This window comes from Mugil cephalus, chromosome 10 (genome assembly GCF_022458985.1).
Source record: "Mugil cephalus isolate CIBA_MC_2020 chromosome 10, CIBA_Mcephalus_1.1, whole genome shotgun sequence".
In the NCBI taxonomy this organism is placed as follows: Eukaryota; Metazoa; Chordata; class Actinopteri; order Mugiliformes; family Mugilidae; genus Mugil; species Mugil cephalus.
Genome location: NC_061779.1, coordinates 11856335 through 11880977, shown reverse-complemented (window position 1 = coordinate 11880977; position 24643 = coordinate 11856335). Strand labels below are relative to the sequence as shown.

General features: G+C 44.3%; 1 protein-coding gene across 1 annotated transcript in view; it reads left to right on the top strand.

The window, feature by feature from the left end:
• Nucleotides 1–281: 281 nt before the first annotated feature.
• The window catches only part of LOC125014758 (transcription factor Maf), a 41110-nt gene continuing 16748 nt past the window's right edge, over nucleotides 282–24643 (top strand). The window contains exons 1-2 of the mRNA XM_047596099.1: nucleotides 282–1679; nucleotides 8209–8279. Of these exons, the coding sequence (XP_047452055.1) occupies nucleotides 703–1679; nucleotides 8209–8236 (1005 nt within the window). The 5' untranslated portion in view covers nucleotides 282–702 and the 3' untranslated portion in view covers nucleotides 8237–8279. The remainder of the gene's footprint in view (nucleotides 1680–8208; nucleotides 8280–24643) is intronic.

The window sequence follows — 24643 nt, the reverse complement described above, 5'->3', positions numbered from 1 at the left end:
GCTGTATTCACCATCTCAAATCGTAATCCTCGAAATCTGTTGTCTTTTCTTTATTTTTCCTTCTTGCTTTCTTTTTCCATGAAAATGAATATTAAGTCTCATGTGCCAATCTCCTCTCGGGCTTGGGCAATTCTGAAAACTTTGGTTTCTTTACTATTATGCTAATTACGTCCCGGGACTGCGCTGCTCATTGGCTGAGTCTCAGTCAATTTCATATTTCAGTCCTGACGTCAGGGCGCCTATAAAACTAAGCAATGCTTTTTAACTCGTCGGCTGACTGATCCCTTAGAAAAAAAAATCTATCAATCCTTGGGTGGAGTTTTTTCCCCATTCTCCACAAGGCAACTATTTGCCCGGGACACGTACGTGAACCTCCTCAAATTGGCGCACTAATCCTAAAAGGAGCCATGAAGTGTTAAACGGTAGAAACAGAGAGAGCGGCGCTCAGACACCCGCACGCTGGGAGAGAGGGAGGAAACAGCGCTGCTCCAATGCGTCTGTGCAACACAGACTGAAGAAAAAAAAAACTTATCGACTCACAAAACCAAAACCTGCGCTGCGCAATTAGTGCGAGAAATTTCACTTTTTCCTCCGGTTTTGAAGAAAATAAATAAAGAAATCAAGCTGGCTCAGTGCGTGTCTCAGCAGCCCACTTTGACAGGTGCTCCTCACCCCCTTTGGAGGACTGTCAACAGCAAGAGGATGGCATCAGAGCTGGCAATGAGCAACTCCGACCTGCCCACCAGTCCCCTGGCCATGGAATATGTTAATGACTTCGATCTGATGAAGTTTGAAGTGAAAAAGGAGCCGGTGGAGCCCGATCGCAGCATCAACCAGTGCAGCCGCCTGGTCGCCGGGGGATCCCTATCTTCCACCCCGATGAGCACGCCTTGCAGCTCGGTTCCCCCCTCTCCAAGCTTCTCGGCGCCCAGTCCGGGATCAGGGAGCGAACAGAAGGCGCACTTGGAGGATTTCTACTGGATGACCGGGTACCAACAGCAGTTGAACCCCGAAGCTCTGGGCTTTAGCCCGGAGGACGCCGTAGAGGCACTGATCAGCAGCAGTCACCAGCTCCAGACCTTCGATGGCTATGCCAGAGGGCAGCAGTTCGGCGGCGCAGCCGGTGCAGGAGGCGCCATGGCCGGGGAGGAGATGGGATCAGCGGCCGCCGTGGTGTCCGCGGTTATCGCTGCAGCCGCAGCTCAGAACGGGGCTCCCCACCACCACCACCATCACCACCACCACCACCACTCAGGGGCACACCACCCCTCCTCCGGGTCGCAGTCCGGCGGCGGACCGGGCGGAAACCACCAGCACCTGCGCTTGGAAGATCGGTTCTCGGACGAGCAGCTGGTGACCATGTCGGTGCGGGAATTGAACCGGCAGCTCCGGGGGGTGAGCAAGGAAGAGGTGATCCGTCTGAAACAGAAGAGGAGGACGCTAAAGAACAGAGGCTATGCCCAGTCCTGTCGGTACAAGCGGGTCCAGCAGCGGCACGTCCTGGAGGGAGAGAAGACGCAACTCATGCAGCAGGTGGACCACCTCAAGCAGGAGATCTCCCGGCTGGCCAGGGAGAGGGACGCCTACAAGGAGAAATACGAGAAGCTGATCAGCACCGGCTTCAGAGAAAACGGAGGATCGAGCAGCGACAACAACCCTTCATCCCCGGAGTTTTTCATGTGAGTCTCGGCGTAGAAAAGTTTTAATAAGCGAGCCCCACAAAGAAAGAAAGTTTCAGTTTGCGCAGCTAAAAGTAGATGAAGCCTGATTGTGTGAACGTTGTCTTGTTAAAGCTGCGTTAGTTGAGGACTAAACCAGTTTCCCACTTTTCTGCATTTTCAAAAAGTGCTTTATTTCAGATTGTAATTTTTTTGATTTGGTTTATGTTTTATCCATTTCAAGTTATTCGTAAATAGCTTGTTTCAAAGACTCTGGATAGCAACACATATTTTAAAGAATTTCTGTCCACTTCACTGCACAAACTTGCCCAATGTCTTGCTGCATAGGTCGGCTCTGACAGTCTCTTTCTGCGGTTCATCCATCCTATCCTCTTTAGCTATCATTTGTTTTGTGAAATTAAAAAAAAAATAATCCTCAGGCTCAGCAGCTTTTACTTTGTGTGAATTTACTTTCGTTTTGTCTTTTTGTTTGAAGTTTATTTTGTTATAAATTATCTCATTATCATATCATTCATCCTGTCTTGTGAAAAAAAAAAAATCAAACTCTGCTTCAGCAGAAGTTTGAACATTGATGTCCAACACACTTATGTGAGTGATGCCATGCATGCTGGTCATGTACGGGTTGTGTTTTTCTTTTTTTTTCTTTTTACTTTTTTTGTGAACTTGTATACAATGATCGTATGACACCATAACTGCATTGTTCACCTTTTTGGGATTTACTTACTATTGCTTTACGAAAGGACAACTACTTTAATTCGTCACTTTCATCATCACCACGAACTCTTCAACATTTTCCGGCTTTCATACAAGTCATATGGAGAAAATGACTTTGTGTAAAGCATCTTTGTACTTAGTATTGATTTTGAAACTTAAGGTGATCAGACTCGGGTTATTTACTAGAAACAAATATATGTCTATTTTTCCCAGACACACTAAATAGATTATTGCGATCAACAAGTGGGGCTGAAGATGGAAACAGAGCAGAAGCAGATCATGATGCATGTCCTGAAATAAATGAGGGTTAAACTTGTCCCGCAAAATTGTTGATCAAATGATCTGTTATTTCAGAAGTTCGTTGTTAATGTGTTTTCCTTTCATTTAAGGAACTTAATTGGGTTTAGCGAGAACCCTATGGGTCTTATTCAGTAAATAAAGTGTGAACTGTTTAACTGAACTGAACTGAAATTTAATGTTCTCCCGGTGTTACAGAATAATTAAGCATCGCGTGATGCAGCCATTTATCTTTTTGTCATGCACTGGATTTCTATTCAGTAAAATGTGTTGTCTGACAGTTAACTGGCAGACGCCCTGATAAACCCCTCAAACAGAATAAATGTAATTTAATAAATATACCATTCATCAATAAACATCCATGAATGGAAACAAACATATTCTCCTGATTATGTTGATTTTTGTTCTGTTCAGTTTTGCATGCTGTTTGTCACCGTGTCTTTGTAGCGACACGACACACCCTGCTCGTAATTTCCCTTTTGATTGAAACGGAAATCTAAATAGAAAGAGGACGTGCTAATTTCAAATGTCATAATATAACACACATTACATAGGCAGCTCTCCGTAGTCTGCACTGGAGCGCGGTACACATGTGCACGAAGTCGAGTAATTATAAAAGCTCCAGCTCTGACATCTGTGGCCAGTTAAGTCATTTATTCATGCACTTTGATCAGTGTACATTTAAAAAAAAAAAAAAAAATTAAAAATGACGCGGCTATTCATTAGGATTAACCTTTTTTTTTTTTTGGAATTTACTTTTCCTTTTTTGATTCTCCAGGAATAAAAACGGCCTTCACCTGTTGCGTAATTAGAAAAAGAAAAACTTACATATTCCTCTTTTAAACAGAAAATCACAACATAGTACTCAGCGCTTCTAATGTATTTTTATTTATTTTTCTGGCCCCATCGCCTGATACTTGTGCTGCACGTGTCCTGGAGAGTTGGCGTTAATGATTGATTTTAGAGTAAATTTGCACTTTTTACTCGGCGTAGACGTCCACTTGTTGACTATTGTCTGTGGGAAGGGTTCTTTTGAAACCCACCGCAGACAAAGCTGTCTGAGACGAACACGGTGCCTTTTATTTTGCGGGGACAAAACTTGGCAAAAGAAACAGGAATATGTTTAAATTTAATCATGTGCTTCCTGGCGTCCTGCAACGTTTGCGCAGCGTCTGCAAAATATTTTTCTGCAATTAGTTGTTGCAATAAGAGCACGACGATGAGGCGCTTTGCTTCGTTTCTATTTAGATAATATTACGCGTAATATATATATATTTTTTTTAGCCAAAGAAAATATCGGTAACTCGTGGTAACGCACCACTTTCGCCCGTTAAAACGTTCACTGTTACAAGCGAGGCGACTGAGTTTTTGGCAGATTCAGTGTCGTGCAACTTGGAGCGTGTTTCTCCTCTTGATGAACTCTGTGCTTCCTAAACGGCGGCACCGCTGAGATAAAAGCTGCTCATGGTTTGGGCCATACAAGGTCACTGCCACCACCACCGCAATGCATGCAGCTGGAAATCTTTGTGGTCGTGTGTGAGAGAAAGAGAGAGAGAGAAATAGTGTGTGTAGGCTACGTAGAGGAGGTACATTTTCCTTTCCTCTTCAGGACCTTCTGACAGTCAGGGTGTTTGCATGGGCTGTGTTTTTTTTTTTGTTTTTTTTTGTGTTGTGTTCATGTGCTCATGGAAACTTTAAAAATGCAGCTCAGAGCTGAGTTCAGGACTGTGCAGACCCTGTGTCGCTCTGTGTCCCACCTGCGCATGCTGTCACTTGGCTCGTGTGGCCCTCGTGTAAGCACAGAGTAAAGCATTAGATGGGAGAGCATGCCTGGGGGAGTGATTTCCTCTGTGATTAAAAGTGAGTGAGAGACAGAGACGGGGCAAGAGGTAGAGAGAGATGCTGGCTGCCTTCCTGCTCCTTTCAGATGATAAACGATCAGAGATGCATCCTAGCTGAGAGGAGAGGGCCTTTTAGTGAGCATGTGTCCACTAATTTATGGCCCTCCTATCTGATTAGGTCAATATAGTGTGCTATTTAATTACATTTGTGTTATAACCCAGAACTGGAGATACCATACTTCTTTCATGTCACCTCTTTCTTCTCGGAGGACAATAGGATTAGTTGGGTTTCCTCTGGATTTAGCTGCCGACCAGCCTTACCTCGAACTTAATTTGTACGTCAACAGTTTCGTTCGCTGCGTGACACACAGGAGGTCTACTTTGTGTAATGAGTCGTAGGTTTGTGTTCCGTTATTCGGTATCTAAGAAGGATAAGGGAGAAAATTGCTGTGTGGAAAATGTGTGGGACGCTCTCTGCTTGTGTGTGTTTGTGTGTTTTGACTACCAGACACACCAGGGGCCAGGAGGATTCAGTAGCACTGATTCACTTCCTGTGTTGAAGGAGGACAGAAGGTACAGGAAACAGCATTTCAGGGCTTCCTCCTCTCACTCTGCCAGATTTACTGCTGCTCTCGCCGTCTTTTCTTTCCCCTGCTGCCGTTTGTACAGCGTGAAAAAGCAGTGCACATGCAGTGAAGAGACATTATTAATCTTATCAGCATGAACTGTAATTCTATTCTCTGGCCCCCGTATATTGACTCTTGCACTGCGATCATTTGCAGTCTGTCCAATGATTAGGTTATTAAAGATAATGTAGTTGTCTGCTGTCACAATATTGGACTCTCTCTTTTAGGTCAACTATAGGAAATCACTTTGAAATTTATCCGTATTGACATTTGAATCATCATCATGTACCTCGCTTTAATGTCTCAGAATTAATAGGACAAAGGATGTGCGCGATGTTTAGTGTCTATTTGTGAGAGTGCTCAATAACCAAGCCAGCGTCGTCTTCTATATGACCTTGTGATGGAAGGGTGTAGCGTGTTACATCTATAGGAATGAGTCATTTTCTCAGAGGCATTCGTAATCTTAGTCTATGAATCATAATGAGTAAAACAGTAACACAGCATAGAAAAAGTGGACTATATTAAATATTTTTTTCTCAGGAACTGAATATAAAGTCAGTGCAGAATTAATATTTTTTTTCTCTTCATAATCCATTCGTATATCTAAAGAGATATACGAAATTTCACTATGTAATAATAATATTAATGATGATGTTGCATTACTAGTACAAATTAATCCAGTGCATACATCAGTTTTCTTCTTGGGTATGTTCGTTCTCCGTTATCCCCTGCGAATGCTCCCTTACCCATGAAAACCCCCCACCCTCCACCCCCACCCCACCACCCCGAAGGGTTAAAAAAAAAAAAAAAAACGTATTCGCATTCAAAACAGGAAACAATTTCAATCTCTTCCACTCAATCCGCATCTGCATCACTCCACGCGATAAACATTTACATTTAAAGTGATTTAAATCAGCTGCATTTATGTTCCTCTGTGGTCCGTCCATCATCCGGTGCCTGGGCGTCCCTCCCTCTCCCGCTCTCGCGCAGTGTCCTGAGTTATGTCATTTATTTGAAACCCCAATAATTTAACTTGTCCCGTCCTGTCACGGCCGTGTGCGTGTGGCGAGAATGCAGCGGCTGTGGAGGGGGTTCGCGCCGCCTGCTGCCTGTGGATGCGTCTTATTGGCGTTACACAGTGATTTCCTTCCCCGGCAAATATGAGCGTAGAGGCTCGGAGTGGAGGAGATGATGGTGATTGTCTGCGTCTGACCCTGTAGCGTGGAACGGAGAGCGCTCTGAATGCACGGCTGTGAAAGGCTGCGCGTGCAGACGCTGGCCCGGATTTGCATTTGCTCGTGGAAGCCGTCAAGAGTGCATAACTGAAGGGCAATAGATGAAAGCTAATTATGATTTAATTATGTGGGATCACAATATTCTGACTCGGATAAACATGGCTGAGGCGGTGTTGATGTTTGCAGCGGTGTTTTCGGCAGTGAGTTGAGTTTCAGGCCACAGAGTCAGTGGAGTGGTGTGTTTTGGACCGCAGCGAACGTGGTGGTGGAGGTGGCGGGGAGGCTGTTTGACAACTGAGTGCATTATGCAGTGGTGTGTGTGTGTGTGGGTGCGTGAGAGAGACTGCCTATGTGTGTGCGTTTAAGTCTGGCCATGCATGAGTTTGTGTTATGCAGGGTGGAGCTGGAGCCGAGCCCGACCCCTGTGTGTTTTACCTGCATCTCAATGAAGCGAGAGGTGATTTACCCTCTACCGCAGTCAGCCTCTCTCTGTCTCTCAGCCAGTCAAACAGACATTGATCTCTTTGCCAGGCAAGGTGACCGTCACTGTTGTTCAGCTCTTCCAAAGTCTCTGTTCTCCCTTTCATTTGTACCTGGGAAAGGCCTTGACCCCACACACTGCTGCCGCGTAGAGGCCTTCAGCACGTGGACCTCGCCAACCCCCGTGCGAACCCCCGTGTCAGTGTGCATCCTTGTTTGAGTTAGCGAGAGCGCACGCAAAGCAGACGAGTGTGTATATGTTTGAGAGCGTGCACACGTGTCTGCGTGCGTCCGCTTATGTATTTACCCAGGTTCATGTGTGCACGTCGTCATGGAGCTGAAGCTGTAAATTGTCGGTGCGACCCGCCTGGGAGTCTGTCCATGTTGATGCTTCGCCGCATTTTCAGGTGACGGCAGCCTCCCCTCTGCCGTGTCACCGGGAGTCCCCGTGGAGCCAAACGGGTCAGAGTCCATTTGTGAATCGGATTACAGGGAAATGAATGGTTCCCATTGTTGCTCATTTGTTGCTCCTCATTTCTTGCTCTCAAAGTTCCGGGGGAAAAAAAAAACTTTTTCAGGATCATTCAGTGAACCAGGTTTCCTTTATCCACAGTCGTCTCTGACTGTGTGGATGTGGATGAATGTGAGCAACTGATCGACTTAATGCTGCATTTTGCAATTTAAATTTGAAACTTAAGTGAAACAGCGTAAGTTTGTTTTAGTGAATAAAGGAATAGTTATGAAATAATTAAAAATATTATAATTACATTTCTTGCTTTCCGGTTTATTTATTTTCAAAGGTGTGAAGTGACTCATCAGTTTTCAAATTAAACTGATTCATGCTTATGTGTGGGTTTAGATGCATGCACATTCACCTGTCTCCATGCTCTGGAAAATCTGGTAAATAAAGTGTTAGTGAATTTCAGCTACAAAACTTATTTAAACCGTTACTACAGTTCTCATTGCTGACATAGGATTGGCTGAGATTTGAGTATTGAGTATTTTGTCGTTTGATTGTTTGTATTTTCTGCTCCTTTTTTCATCTGTTTCTCTGCTCTCTTTGAATATGATTATTCCTAATTTATTTAGACTATCTAAACTGGAGAAATACTTTACATTTAATGAGTTCCTAAGTCAGTTTTAAGAAAAAGTTGTCCATCTCCCCAAGTAATTCCTGATTTTATCTTTATCTTTTCATCCCTTCTCTTTAAATTCATGGCTGCTCATGGAACCTAATAACTATACCTGAATGTTAAACGCGTGTTCTTTTCATGGGTATATTATGTTGGTTCACAGCATGCTTTAAAATATTTATTTATTTTTTTCTTTTATCCAGGACGTCGAGAAAATTCCTCCATCTGTGATCGAGAGCTGTCACCTGTCGGTCCCATCACCCTGGAATTTGAGGTACTAATCTTCAACACTCTTTAAACACAGACTGACAGAATACATTGTTGATGTTATAATGCTTAAACCTAGAGAGACATTAAAATAAAATATGCATTTGCATTACAATCTTCAGTGTTGCAGATGTCTGACGCTCTAAATCTTAATTAATTAATGTTAATTGCATTGGCTAAGACGTACAGTCTAGTGACCAGAAGTAAGTCATATTGCGTTAATACTTCTTTTGTTAATATTTTAAAAACTGTGCATTTATTCCCAAAATGTCTCAGCATCAGCCTCCTCCACTTTGATTCAGGTTATACGGTTAAAGAAAAATATTAAAAACAAGAAAATGAGTCGCATCCAAGCAAAATGCTGATCCCTTCATGTTTAACTTCATGATTGTAAGTGAAGTCTTAATTGCATTATTCACATTTTTCCACTTTTTTTTCTAAATTCAAACTATTTCAATACAGCCCGTCTTGACTTTAAATATATAACCCTAATCAGTATCTCAGGAATCATCATCCATGTAGCTCATACAAACACGAGTGCATCAGACATTATGTAAGATTATTGTAGCTTTCAGAGAGAAATCAAACCCACAAACCTTTTGCATTTATCGACTTCCACTTAATGAGGAAGTTTTCACTCAGGACAGCAAACACCTGGTCATGTCCTTATCAGTATTACTGCTCGCTTTTCTTCTCGCTTCGCGTTCAGTTCTGTGGCGGCCTCATTCTCTCGTTCTCTGGACGTTCACCCTGTGCTATGTTGTGCATCCCTCTGTTCGGGGCTCTGTCAGAGCTCCTTGAGTGACAGGAGGGCAACATGCACGGTGCTCATGGGATAAGACCAAAACCTTTCACCTCTGTCCTGACCCCCCCGACTTCATCCGCCCTCCCTGCTGTCTCTGCGGACAAAAAAACACTTTACATTATTTTTTATTTGGCTGACACACAGATGGACGGATGGAAGGATTGAAGGAGTGGGTGAGGGAAAGTGAGGCCTGGTCCTTTGTACAGTGCCAGCACGGAAAAATGGAAGGTTAAGGAATGAGGCGGTTGAAGGAGAAGGAAGGGTGGGTGGAAGGAGTCAAAGCGAATTAAGGGAGGAAGCTGAGGTATATAGGAAAAGGAGGCACCTGGTCCTGAATCCATACATACATGGCATATTGAGAGGACGCGAGGAGGCGAGGAGACGAGGGAAGGAATGGGTGGCAGGAGGAGGGCTCCTGGCCGTGGATGCAGACAGACAGGCAGGGTAACCAGAGGCAGGCGGTGACCTTCTCTGCTGCTGGAGGATCGAAGGCTTTATTTAAAGGCCTGGTCAATGCTGGGTGCTGCTGAGGTATCAGCCTCACAGCCAGGCGACTCATCACCACTGTAATACAACTCTCTAACGCTAACCCCCCCTCCCTGCCTACACACACGCACAAACACACACACACACAGGACAGGACACTCTCTGGACACCTCAGGTTTTACCCCGTGCAGTCGAGAAGCTGGACAAAGGAAAGTACAGCATCAGCATCGGCTAATTTTACTGTGCAGCAGACAGTATACTCCACTTTCTTCATGCGCTCAGCATTGTGAAGCCCATCCTTATTTTGCTTTTGACGTGCACTCCATCACCGTCTGTTCGTTTGATCTTTAGTTGTCATGAAAAGACGATGGGAACATTTATTTTTTAATTTTTTTTTTTAGGTGTGGATGAAGGTGGTGAAGGAGTTAAAAACTGACAGAATGCAGGCTGCATCTGTGTGTGTGTGTGTGAGCATAGCACGTGTTTGCGTTCGCATGTGTGTGGCTGCAGCGTTAGGACACCTGCATGCTTCAGCACTTTCTGGCTGTCAGGAGCTCTGAGGTCACAGGGAAGGGAGTGGAGAGGGCACATTAGAGGAAGCTTCAGAGCCCCCACCCGCCCGCCACGCCTCCTCCTCCTCCTCCTCCTCCACCACCACCACCACTGCCGCTCCCCTCATCCCTCCCTCCACTTCAGCCCCCTTCTTGCCCCTGTTATCCCCCTCGTCATCCCTCCTCCTTTTCCCTCCCTTCCCCTCCCTCCAACTCGTCTTCCCCCTCGTGGTGACGGGGTGAGTCGGCCACTCGGGGGGGAGGGGGCGCAAGGTGCCTCTGTGGCTGACAGCAGGCAGGTCAGGTTTTCGTAGACACGCGGCAGAGGAGAGAAGACAACATGCGCACACGCACGGCTGACACGTCAAGGTGTGTGTCTGTGGTAAGAGGGAGGAAGCGAGGGAGTATATTTAAATACATGCATGGACATATGGCCTCCTATGGTAGATAATAGCATGGTTTTTACTAAGATTGACTACTAAGACTATATATGTGAATATAGGACTTTTACATTTAAATAAACTCAAAAGTGTCATGAAACACAAAGTGGAAACAACAACGTGATTGTTTATATAAATTGCCATTTATAAAGCACTGAAGTTGTGTTGGGGTGTGTCGTATTCTGCAGCAAGCCGGATTTGCTCCACAGTTTGACACACTTCACTATCCTTCACTCCCAGGGATATATATAACTACTAGCTGCCCGTCGTGAGACTCATTACACGGTTAAAGTTTCGGTAGTGACACAGATGTCATCCCTCCATCCAGAAAATCTAAATGACAGCCAGGATATGAACAGGATGTATGCTCGTTACTGGGCCTGGTTTGCGAAGAGAGGGATTGGGTTTTGTGTTAGAAATAACAAAAAGGGGCGGAAAAGATTTCACTCTCTGCAGTTTTAAAGATACACAAATGAAACACAGAACAACCGTGTTTAGATTTGGCTTGTTTTTCAAAATGTGTTGTGTGTTTTTGCTTCCAAGCCGCGGAACAGATGATACTTGAGGAGAACGCTTGCCCCCCCCCAGCCATACCTCCAAACATCAACCAGTGTTTCTTTTCAACTTATGTTAATATCAAAACGTCTCCCCTTAGTTTCAGCGGTTTAAGCTTGAATTGTGTTGTTTTATTCAAACATAATTAGCTGTAGAGCTGTTGCTGCTGTGTGTGTGTGTGTTTGCGCGCAAGCCTCAGAGCTGCTGTTGTCCTCGGGTTGCGACTGTGTGTTCACAGCGTGATTGAGGGAGGAACTTGCGATGAGCCGGAGGTTAGTGTGATATAATGTATTCCCCTGAATCACCGCAGCCAGCAGCCCAGGGCCTTCCTCTCGCCCGCAGCCTCCTTCTCCTTCGACACACACCTTCCCTGCTCCCCTCGCGTCCCGGTCCTCTCCCTCTCTTCCCCTGCGGTGGCTGCCTGGCGCTAGGTGCTTAGCATTGCACCCAGTGTCTAATTGAATTCCAACACTCCCACGTTAGCTCCCGATGCTACAGAGATGTTAACACGGCACAATACTAACAGTCCTCGGGACGTGTTTTGACACTATTCTCATAAAGTGAAAATTATTGCTAAGCTCACTCTGGCAACGCATGATTTATTCAAAGCTCCAAACTAGTGTTCTGTATGCCCTAAAGGATTGTCTTTTATAGCCATCAGCGAATCAGCACTTCATATACACACATTGAGCAATGCAGAATATGTAATGTAGCTATGCCGTTGGTACACTGAATGTGTGTGTGTGTGTGTGTTTCTTCTTCTTGCTTCTACCTGAGTGGATCTATTGTCCTTTATATAAATGTGTCTGCTGGTCTCTCTGCATCCATATTGCCGGCGACGCCGTCCATCCCCTCTCCCTGACACCCTCACTTTTATTCCCTGGCTCTCAAACACTAGCTCCGGGCTTTAATGGCACATATTTCCTGGGCCTGGCTGAAACGGGATGCATCTTCCCCTTGTTAGCTTGATAAATAACCGGGCTGCTGGGAAAGTGCTGAATTTTAGCTTTCAGCCTCTATTTTCTGTTGGATGACATTAATTTTAAGTGCTGAGAAGGAGCTAACTAATACAGACAAATAAATAAGGCGGAGGGAGGGAAAGTGCAGAGGTGCTGGAGCCACTGCTGCCCCCCCACCAAACCCCCCACCCCACCCTGCCACACCCCACCCCCCTCCACCGTCACCTGTTTATACACAGGCATTCATAAGCGCAATATGCAGACCTGCAGAAATAAACAGCGCACACAAGCCGCACAAAGTCAAGAATATATATTTTCGGTGTATTGTCCTGCTTTTGTCCGCGCTCCTGCAAGGTCAAAATGTTTGAGTCGACAGTCTGTCAGTCAGTCGGTGGGATTGTTCTGCCCCTCTTATCTCCCTTTTCAGTTTTCCTGAATTGCAGTAGTTTCATCAGGAACTGAAATTAGTGTGGCAGTAATAGCGGTGGCGTATCACAGTGGGCAACACTCCGGATGAATTATATTTATATGAGCAATATACAGACAACAAAACAGAGATTAGTTCTAAGTAGCTCATTAGTTGCAATTTAAACACTGGAGGAATTTTGGAGGACGAGTCAGTTGTCGTTGTTGTTTTCTGGCGACGCTTATAAGAAAGTCTGAAAAAAGTTTGATTGCATTATTTTTAAATTGCAGCTTGCGTGAGCTGTACTGTTTCATTTTTTATTTTCCATTCGGAAACATTCTTTCTTTACATCACACGAAGAAGTCTTAAAAAAGCAAGATCCTGATTCTGTAAAATATTCTATAAATATAAAAGATTAAACTGGAATCTCCCAAACATAGTCACAGTCTCCTTTTTATTTTTACCTTCCACCCTCCCTGTGCTTTCTCATTATTTCTCTTTTTTTTAATTTGTCCACATTTCATTTCATTTATTTGTTTATCTTAAGTCACAAAACCCAAGATGACTTTACATTTTGAAGAAGCGTTTTCCGCATGACAGCAGCAAAATGCGCGGCAGTAAACGTGTTTTACGGCCGGTCCATAAACTAAGAGCAAAAGGATGTCAACAGGACACGCACGCGGCCCCACCGATTATACGAGTCCGCTTTTATCGGCTGAACATGCGGGATTATTCTCAAACGTATGCACGGGCAGTTTTTCCCGTACAAATTCAAACGTTAACAATGCTCTCCTTTTGAGAAAATGGCCTTTATTCAGTCTGCTAATATCAAATTTGCTCCTGCACTCACTTTTTTTTTTCCCCCTCCCACCAATCCATGTCATCCAGCCACACACACACACACACACAAACACAGAGTTCTGTATACCATAACACAATGAAGTAGCCTCGGCTGAGACACCTCATACATTATTTTAACAATGTATAGTGCGGTGAATAAAAAGGTCAGTGGTTGAGAACTGGCTTCATGTAACAATAAGATGCATGAACTGAGCACTGCAGGCCCTTCAGTCAGCATCCTGCAGCTGAACGCCGTGAGGACGAAGCACATGCTGGAGCTGGAGTGATAGATTCCACTGTAAGCCCTCGTGTGTGTGACTGTGTGCGCTCAGTGTTTATGGGGCACCGGGATGAAACACCTTACAACAATAGATTTACTTGGTCTATCATTATTGATCGTACATTTTTTTCACCCCCCATTTTGCCCTTTGCCTCGCTTTGAAAAATGTCTTTTATTATTGCATTTTAAAGCGAGAGATGAGCTGAGATTTTAGTTTTTTTTTTTGTTGAAGTGATTCTTTTATTAGACCGATTCTATTTTCGGCCGCATCCGACGACGCTCTTGCTCTGCAGATACGTTGCAAACGCTGCATGTTTCTGTTTGCAACGCAGGGTTTAATTTTTCGGGGGCCATATTTATCACGCGCTGTCACGGTGCGGTCACATGACCGCGTGAACCACCGCCAGCAATTAAGGCTGATAAATCACTCATTTACAGGAAGAGAAGGAGGGACAGAGTCGGGAAAAGCGGAAACAAGAGAGTGATAAGAGAGGGGGAGAGGAATAATGAATAGCCGGCACCCCCTTCGCAGATATTCTTTCATTTTTTAAAACCGCGATGTTGAGTGTTATTGTGTTTGGGCAGTGTAGTATGAACTCTTGCCAGTGAGGCTCATTGACTCATACAGGCGGAGACAAAGAGACAGATGGTAGTCGTTTGTGTGGTTTACTGTGATTGTGACCTGACTGCGCTGCTTTATTTACTGTTGGTGTAAGTCTGTGTGTGTTCGCGTGTGCAGCTGTGTGCACGCCTGAACAAGCAGAAGCAGTTGTGTCGCGACAGAGAAGGAGATGCAGAGAGTACACAACTGTCGGCTCGCGCTCTCCTCCTGCGTTCCCTGCTGATGGATTTCCTCTCAGTCCAAACACACTCATGGCTCTGCACGGAGCTACTCCAAATACAAAAACTACCCCGCTGTATGTTGTGCTGTCGTCTGAGCATGAATGGGAGAATTTAATCTTTCACGCGCTTTGAATTTCACATCTTTTTGACCTGACGCTGTAGAAAATTATGAGCTCAGACTTTAACTGCTGGTCGGACACACGAGTCCCGGGATGGATGTGAACGGGAGCCCGACCTGTGCAGCGTCTGTATAAGTTACATCAGAATGTGTGTTTCAGCGGCCCAGGTCAGCGCTCTGAGACTCTGCCCACTCACTCGGAAAAGCTGATTAAAAATTCATGACAAAAAAAAAGAAAAAAGAAAAGCTCACTTTTAATGGGCTGAGAGAGAAGAGAGGCGAAGAAGAAGGCGGTGAGGAGGAGACGAGCTGTGGTTACTTGTCCGTTCATTCATTAAAGACAGCGGTCACTAACTGGCTCTTTACAATGAGACAATTAAGACGACTCGGGTTTCCTGCTGCAGAGTGAATACGTAGCAAACGCTCAGGGATTCAGCCGTTGCTGTGTGTACGAGCGTGGCTGTTTCTTTTTTTTTGCCGTTTAAAGAGTTATAACTTTTTTAAATTAACTGCTGGCTTGTAGTGTGCACAAAGACATCCTAAGGCGCGGCGCGTGTTTGTATTAATGCGGTATTCAACAGAGGCAGGACCCTGCTGTCTGTGGCTTTACCAGCGGAGTAAGTCTGAAAGCTGGTGCCTGCGACAAAAGCGGCTCTTCTGGGGAGAGAAATAATCTGTGTACACATTAACTGCACTAGCATACAAAGTCAACACTGTGAGTGTGTGTGTTTGTACTTGTGTGGTACGTGAAGTATTGCCAAAGACTGTCAAGCATGCGAAAAGCTTTCACTTTTCCAGAGGAGTGGAGAGGCAGACAGCGGGTGTCTACATTTTCTGTGATGTTTCGTGCCTCCCGGCTTTCTAGTAAAATATCACTTTTTTTTTTTTTGTTTTTAGAAAAATATGTAGCAAAGGGCTTTGGTTGGTTTTTACTTTTTTACAGCTGAAATTTATGCCTTTTCTGTGTTTATTGTGTCTTTTTTTGTGTGAGTAAAATGACAATGTCTATAGAGGGAGTTTATTATTTTGATTATTTCTAATGTTTAAATATCACAAATAGGAGACGCAGTGCCTCACAGCCCATGCCACCATCCTTCGAGTCTCTTTTTACGACGTAGATGACGTAGACAAGAGTGGTGTACGTCTTTCTCATGCTTTCTCTCTTCCTCCTCCGCTCTGGCTCAAAGTAGGCGCACATATAGTGCGAGGACAGAAAGGGGAGGAGAAACGGAGGAGGCGCAAGGAAAGGAGGAGCAAACGGGGGAAAGGGTTGCAAGCATGTTTTCCTTTGGCACGTGGAAACATAACGTCCTGCCAATGCAAACTGAGACCAGCCCTGACCCCCTGTTTCTCACTTTCAAACGCAGCTTTTTAAGGTTATTAGTGAAGAAATTATTAGTTTTTGTCGCATGAGGCCTGAGGAGTCGGGCTGCAACACTATGCTGTGTTGATGAAATGCAAGCTGCCTGCCCTCTGCACAGAATAATTTATCAAAAGAGTTCATCACACAAGAGGATGATCAAAACAAAATTAAAAAAATCAACAAATCTGTAACCTCCGCAATGAATTTGGCCATGGATTTTGTCAGGTGCATCATCTATTACATTAAATAGACCGGATTAAATACACCATTACAGACATCACTCAGCGGGTGCAGTAAACTACCAACTTAGTCAGCTTAAGTTAACGGAAAGAATTTTAAAAAATCCAATTTTTTAGCGATGAGTTTAAGAAGTGCTGATAGGTGCAGCACTATGTTCTCTACTTAATATTTTATGTGGTTTTATCTTGAGTGAATTAAAGGGCTTATAAAAAGTGGAACGTTATTAGCGTCAGACCACCTGGGGTGAACATCTGCAGCCTCAGACTGCAGACCCAACATACATCACTGCTCCTCTTTTCACTATTTACTGTCTCACACGCACACGCACACACGTGCACACATATGGCTACACCACATCCATCTTTTGCACGACTCTCGTCCTATTGACATATTCACGGTGGAGCGTTCCTGCAGGGGGTGCGGGCCAGTTATTAATGAAACCGCAGTGTCACAGATTAAATACAGGTTCTGCCGCTCCGGCCAGGCAGAGGTCAAAGGTCGACGGCTTAGTGTCGGAGGTTAGGATGATCACAGCCGATTGGTTCAAAGCGCAGCTCACCAGTGACGCAGAGGCCAGTGAAGAAAAAAAAAGTTTGGGATGATTTGCGGAGCTTCGGACGCGTGTCATTATGCAAAGCTTCTGCATGAAACCTTTTTATATGTTTATCTTATTTTTTATTGCTACGGTAACCACCCTCCTCCGAATAATTAGATGTTCTTTTCATGTTCTATTAGCACTGTTTTTCCTCACGTCTCTGTTCGAACACCATTTTTTCTTCTTCAAAGTGAAAGCTAAAATAGGGCGATCATTGCAATTTAATTACTACAAATCCCTTTGTGAATTTGCTCTTGTGTTTGTTTACATGCATGGATTTGCCAGCTTCTGCACTTTTTTTTTTTCTGCGCGCGCGCACACACACACGCTTCGATGAATGTCTTTGGCATCCCGTGTCGTTCCGTGCATTTCCCCCTTATTTTTAGCCATGCACGTTCGTGCGTAGACGAAGTTGCAGTGGGGTTTTATTTAAATAGATAAGATGGTGTTTTATTCCCAATCAGTGGAATCTCCTGTCGCATTTCTGTCTCTTCATAATAACCCCCAGCATTGCTCTGCATCCCCCAGACACACGCGCACAGCGAGTAGTGCAGACACTGCAATTTTTCTCTCTCTCTCAGGGGTAAAAGGCTTTGATAAATGAAAATAAATACTTTTCTTCATACGAGAAACAGGAGGGGATAGAAGAAAATGGCAGAACTGACAGTAGGTCTCTGACAGCTTGATGCCTCAGTACAAGCAAATATGTGACAAAGAAACAGCTTCTATATCTGTGTGTGTGAGTGCAGAGCAGTTTAGCACTAAAGCACAGCTACGGTCATTGTGGAGTGTTAGAGTGAGGACGACTGGTGTAGAAACTGAGCTGTGAGGCTGACATGTTAATTGAGTAACAGTGAGGAAAACAACGGCAACGCACATGATTTAGACCAAACGGGGTTCTCCTCCTTCATCCGTCTGTTTCTCTGACTGCAAGGTCACGCAGGAGCCTCCCTCCTTCTCTTTGTTTCCCCGTGCTTCTCCGGACCTCATTTCATTCAACACTCCCGAACCTCCGACAGCTCCATAACTATAACTCTCTCCTCCCCGTCCTCTCCTCCTCTCTTCTCTTCATCCGCAGCTAAATGACTCTGTCAGAAATAAAGTACACTTATCTTATCTACTGCCTCCACTCTGCTGTCTCCATCCCTGCCAACGTCAAACGCACAAAAACACACACTCGAAAAAAAAAATAAAAATAAACAAATGCACACATGCAGATTCATTCATATTTTTCTCTGCAAGCGTCTTAATTGCTCCCCCTTGTTTCGACATCATTTTAGTTTGTTGTACTGATGTAAAGTCCTCACGCATCTGCCAGAAATCAAGACATGCAGCCCACAGTGTAGCAGACAGGTAGATGGAGGCTTGACAGGGGACAGGTGTCCACTCATTCTGTTCTGCAGACCACCACCGCCCCAGCACGTGCACGCACGCACACCCGTGCACACAATCTTCCCCTTCTTCTCTCCTCCCTGTGGTGTGGAGGAGAGAGCGGGATCTGCATCTATCTGCAGCCTGCGGAGGGAGAGCTTACTGTGTGTTTTTGTATTCTGCCTCTGTGTGTGTGTGCGTGTGTGTGTGTGCGTGCAAGCCACCTACCAGCCGCTCAGCGGGGGGGCACGTAGGGATGAGAGGAAAGAAAGAAGGATGAGGGGGTGGGATGGAGTGTGATAGGGATAAAACTCTCAGCAAGAACAAACACACAGTAACCAACTACACACACACACACACACGGCTCAGCTCAGCACATGCTCCGGCAATCTGCTAGGTCTCCCTCAACGCTCCATCACTAATAGTCACAATACGGAGTGCAACATACATTCTGATCAGCATCTATTGTGATGACTTGGCCTTTCCATTACTTGAAAGTGCACACACACACACACCCACACACATATACACAAAGTTGGCCTACATATTGAGTTCAGAGGGATCAAAGGTTATGAGTGAACTGCATCGACTGACTCGTCCGTACGTGGAGGTTATGCATATGTTTATTGAACCTCGTCCACTTCGTTCCCCGTGCCCGGGTGAATTATCTCGACGCGTTAGCAGCGTTCGAGATCGCCCCTTTGTTCGTTGTTTTGGAGGTGCGCGTCGCGCCCAAAACGACGGAGGAAGAGGGAGAACGAAGGGGAGTGCGCTCGCTCCGAGCGGATAGAGGATGTGTGTATGCAAGGATGCATGGGAGACGGAGAGATGAAAAGAGTGATAATTCTTCTGCTACCCCGAGGCCTCTCGCAGCCTTGCGGGCTCCCTATAGGTCCCTTGATACATGCCTGAGCAGAAAACTGGGGCCCACTAATTGGCCCCTGTGATAACACCAGAGACAAAGGTAATGTGTGTGTGTGTGTGTGTGTGTGTGTGTGTCTCGGTATTACTGTAGCGCTGAAAGCTTTCCAAAGTAATAAGTTGTTGGTTTGTAATTTTGCTTTGAAGGGTGTTTGATATGTAAGCTGTGAGAACATTTAAGATCTTGCAGCTCATTGAAGTCAGAAGACAATTAAAGCACATACACGAGTTGAAAGCAGAGCTTCAGCCTTTAAACAGCTTGTTTCTCTCTAATTGTTTCATTATCTCAGTGTGCTTATTAAATGTACGATAATTGTTAATTACCACATGAGGATTTGTAAAGGATTTGTCTTGAGTATCAAAACAAATTAATTAAACTGAACACATTTAAAACAACTGTAATGATAACAGCAGGTGTGTGTGCTGTGTGTGTGTGTGTGTGTCTGTGTGCGTACTCATCCACATTCTGATTCTGTGCTTGTTTGTTTAAATCTCTGTCTAATTGAGATTCATAGGAGGAATTTAAATAAGATTCAAATGAGATTCATAGCTAAGTGTAGCAGCACAGGTAATATGCAGATAGATTTAATGATGATTCAGTGTATCTTGCAGCCTAACGAGAGTTTGATTAGACCATTGGAAGACATTGACTGGAATCATTACGGTGGGTTGGAGAGCGCAGCACGAAGAGGAGCCGTTGTTTTAAAAGGGAAATAAAATTAAAGCGAATTACAGTTGTCTGAAATATAATTTGGATTCCGGTTTACATAAATCCACGCTTCGTACTGAAATATGGTGTGTTAAATCCAGCCAGGAAATGTCCCAGACTCGCTGTGTGTTTCGGATAAACGCCTTGGGTCACGTGAAATGACTACTTTTTGCCTGGGACACATTCCTCCAGTGGTTTACCTGAAAGGAAAGTCATTGTACTGTACATCGGATTTCATACCGGTTTAATCTATGTACCATCCAGCTGCTCACGACAGCTGGGACATTATAAGTAAATAAAACGCGGCTCCTGAGCTTGCACGCGCGCACACATCAACATTTACTCTTCGGTTGCCTCCCATACGTTAGCCACGAGTTGTTCCCATCCCCTTTCTCCTGCTATACATACGCCCGAACAGATGTGCGCTGCCGGATACTTTTATGTTTATCTATGGTATGCTTACTGTAATTAAACTGATGAAAAAAGGCGTTACTAATCAGTGTGTGCCTGCATCTGTGTTGGAGGCATTAAAGCAGGTGCGGGGATTCAGGTGACACTCTGATCTGACGACACAGAGATAAGTCTCACGTGTGGGGTGCGTTAACTCGCGTTCATAATCCATGTTAAAAAGTTTTATACAATTCCAATAATAGGTAACGTTTCCTGATATCACACTGTGAGGGATGTAAATATAAATCTACTGTTTATAAAATATTCATATTTGCATCATAGAAAATGTACTTACACACACACACACGCTGAGCATGTACACTCCTAGTCGTACGTTGTGGCTCGTTTTGCTTGCGTACACATGAAGTAGTTACACAGTGAAGTAAAAAAAAAAAAATAAATAATACATTCTGTGGTGCTGGTTAAGGCAGAGCAGCAGGCGCGAGGCTCTCTCTTCTGTACAACTGCAGTATTGATAGATGCTGCAGAGCCTCCGTCTACCGTCCCACTTTATTTCAATTAGCTCACAGGAAGCAGGAAATAACCTGCAAATCAATTGTCATTTCTACGGGACTGAGGCTGGAGGCTGAGATTCACTTTGTCCACCAATAAAAGATGATGTAGCCATGAAGAAGATTAAAGGGAATTTCCTCCCCCCGTCCTCTCACGCTGTTGTACGGTATATCATTAGTGGGTGATGTTCAGCGCTTTAAGGCTGTTACAGTTAGCCTCTGATAGAGTGCGGAAATTTGTTTTCATGGTACACACGTTTAAAATAGCCTCCAGCATTTGTAGGTGATCTCTTACATGTCCCAGCGTTCTGCCTGCGAAGCCACGACTCATTGTGAAATTCAAATATTTGAAGCTCAATTTCCCCTTCTTTCACCTCCGCTTTTATTCAGTGTTAAATGCAGTTGAAAGATGGCGGGAGGAGTGGAACACGCCGCAAACCACACAACAGGCCTCAAAATAGCCGTGGCACATTTTCTCCAGTCCGTAAAGTAGATTTCCCATTTAAACGCGATCCGTCTTTGTGATGGACGCCAGTGCTTACACTAAATCAGCCCTGGAATCACACCACCAAAAATAAATGTGACGAATGCTTATGTATCCCTTTAATGACCGAGCACGGAAGTGTGCAGTGTGACAGAAATCAGAAGAGCAGGAAACTGTATATGTGTGTGCCATGAAACGCACTCGAAAGCTTTTAGCGAGGGAGGCTGAGAGAAAGGGAGGTCAATATGGATTGCAACCGAGCAAGATATAGAAGGTTATATGGTGTATGATCATATCAGAAAACACAGTCATGTATGCACCCCACTTTACAGTATATCACTCTCACAAACACACACACACACACACCTGAAAACACTGGAACGCACAGCGGAGTGATTTGTTTGTGTTGTTGGTGCAGTGGACTGAAGCCATGGAGGTAGTAACTGTTTGATGGTAGGCTTTATGGAGACACTATATAATGCCCGTGACAGTTTATTCAGTGCATGTCAGGAAGAGGGGATTTGTGACACCACGATGACTGGGACACTCCTGCAGCCCCGTGCACTTATGCACCCACCGTTCACGGCTCCGGGGGGAAAAATGAGCGAGGGAGATGTGGATCTGTTCGCATGTTAAATGTCTCAGAGCAGCACGCGGCGTCGTGCTGAAACACGGCTGTAATTCTACAATAAAACAAGTGCTAAACTCGGATATGGGGGGGAAATGACAAAAATGTTTAAAAAAATAAATAAATAAAAAAAATGAGCTGCTGATTTGAATGTAACATATCAGCCTCGTCCATTTAACATGCTCGAGCAGACACGAATGTCTGAAGGAGTTTAATGAGAGATTTTTTCCCCCTGCTTTACAGCTCCAGTGGCAGACGATTGGAAACCAAACCGAGATCGTTAGACAGTACATTTTCTTTACAGAAAAAGAAATTCTGCCTTCTTTTTGCTCTAACTTTTTGTCCAGCTAGTTATTCCCCAAGGTCCATTAGCCGAGTTCTCATTGGTTCTACTCTCGACTGGATGCTATTAGCCCTGTGATTGGGTATTGAATTAGCCTGCTGATTTGGTATTGAAGGAGTGAAGACTGATGAGAGGATTTGGCTAAGCTTTCTTCCCCAAACCTCATTACTCACACTCAAAGAGAGCGGAGCTGGAAGCCGCACGCACACACACACACACACAACTACTCACACAGATGCGTACACACAGAGATTTCTGTCCTGCTTAACACTTTTCCATGGAAGATTTAACAACTTAAACATCGTCCCACTCCGCCAATCGGCTGCAAGTAGGGGAGAATTCTTTTCTCGCAAACAGACACCTGCATCGCTTTGACGGCTCACCTTTTGAATCTGTCGGCAGATAAAGCACAGTCGAAACCACCAAACAAATATGAGATATATGCATGAGCAGGTGCTGCAGAGGCTCGAGACACTGGGAGACAACCTCACTGCACTGAAAAGAAAGCGTTGTCGGCCCAAGAGAGTGCTGCATGCAATTGGAGGCTGCTAAAGAGAGGGATGTGTGAAAGGCTTTGTGCTGATTTATGCTGTGTTTCATCCCACAATAAAGATTATGGATGATGATATTGATTTAGCTGGGGCTGTGGCCATGACTGGACTCGGGCTCTCAGGTTGGGAGAAAAGAGAATTTAGCTCATTATCATTCTCAGACACAGGGAGGAAGCCATTCGGCGAGTGTGTGCAGATGAATGTGCGTCTGTGTGTGTGCGTGCGCCAGAGACTTAGATCATTCTCTGTATTAGCGGCACGACTCTTCCCTCCTTTAGTGTTTGTGAAAGTGATGAACCCCATCCCGTCCTCCTCCTTCACAAGCCAGAGAGCGAGCAGCAGGCGTTCCCAGCAGCGCAGCACAGCAGACCAGGAGGGAGGGATGAAGTTATTGACTCCACTTTGATTTAACCTCTCCTGCCTGATCCTCAGAGATCCTCGCAGACACATGCAGATCAGGGAATTCTCAAAATAACAGCGGCTTTCTGAGACATGGCACCTTTAAGATGCAATTCAGGATTTAATTCAGCTTCGGATCCTTTATTTAAGAGGAAGTAGCAATACCACAGTATGAAATATAAAGGGAACAAGTAAAGATCCAGCATGCAAAAGTTTAGAACAGAAGTTTGTACTTGTAATTTTTATTGTATTTTAAAGCCAGGATTCTTAACATCTGTTCACAATAAAAGGAGAACTTGCATTCTGCGATAGAACAATTACATGCAAACATTAAATAAATGATATGTAATCTATAATCATTAATTAAATCATCATGTTTTAATTAATGTGTATTCAACAATTGCAACTTCTGAAACAAAGATATATTGTTTTCAATTAGTTTTTTCAATGTTTGCAAAAGCTAAATGGGGACACTTACAGTGAAGTGTCACTATTTTGGGTTTACTAGCTATGTTGTACTTCCAGCAGGGATTGGAAAGTTACTTCAAGGATGTAATCAATAACTCATTACATATTACTCGTTTGACTCCGTTCCAGTGAACCTAATTGCTTGTTTCATCCTTTCCATTTATATTATTCATTAAAGTTGTCTTGAAACGTGGCATTGTGGTTTAACTGATAGCTGGCTTAGAGTTTGTAGTTATTGATCTGTGCTCAACTACAGTGAGCCACATCTGCAGCTGCTGCACCACGCTACCAGGTCCAGTACCAGCGTGTCTGGTGATGCAGCAGACACCAAGTAGTTAAAGAACCAGTGTGTACACCTTAGTGGCATGAGGTGGTAAGAATTCAATCAGTTTAATACCCTGCTTCCTGTCCCTCAGTCCTCTCTTTCTAAGCGTGTATGAGAACCACCGCTCTCTCTGGAGCCGGTGTTTGGTTTGAAACACGGTAGCACAACTTGTCTAAGCCTTTAAATCTAGAAATCTTATACACCTTGATGTTGGAAAAAGTAATCTGTACCATCACACATTACTGACATTTTTTTTTTTTTTCAAACATGTGCAACAGTAGGGGGGGGGCATTGAACTGCTCTAAACATACCTGACATAAACATACATACGTACATACATGGGATTTCATCTGGGAACTCTTATCTTAAAGCTGATCACCTCTTAACTAATGTGGTAATTTAATCTGTAGAAATAAATATATAAGATGACCTTTCAGCTTGTGTAAAATCTAACTCGGTTTAGTGAAAGGTGACTGTAACTGTCCATTAACTATAAAGGAGTAATGCAGTTTCCTGTATAAATGCAGGGGGGTGCTAAAGAAGTAGAAAGTGACTAGAGAGGGAATTCTAAAGCAAATTAGCCTGAACTTTGCAGTGCAGTACGCGCGTAAATGCATTAGGCCACTTGCACACCATTCAGTATGTTTATGCATTGACAATAAACATTTCCCCCGCACGTGATGTTGCTTTAGCTGTGTACATCTACACAATGATCTGTAATTTCAGACT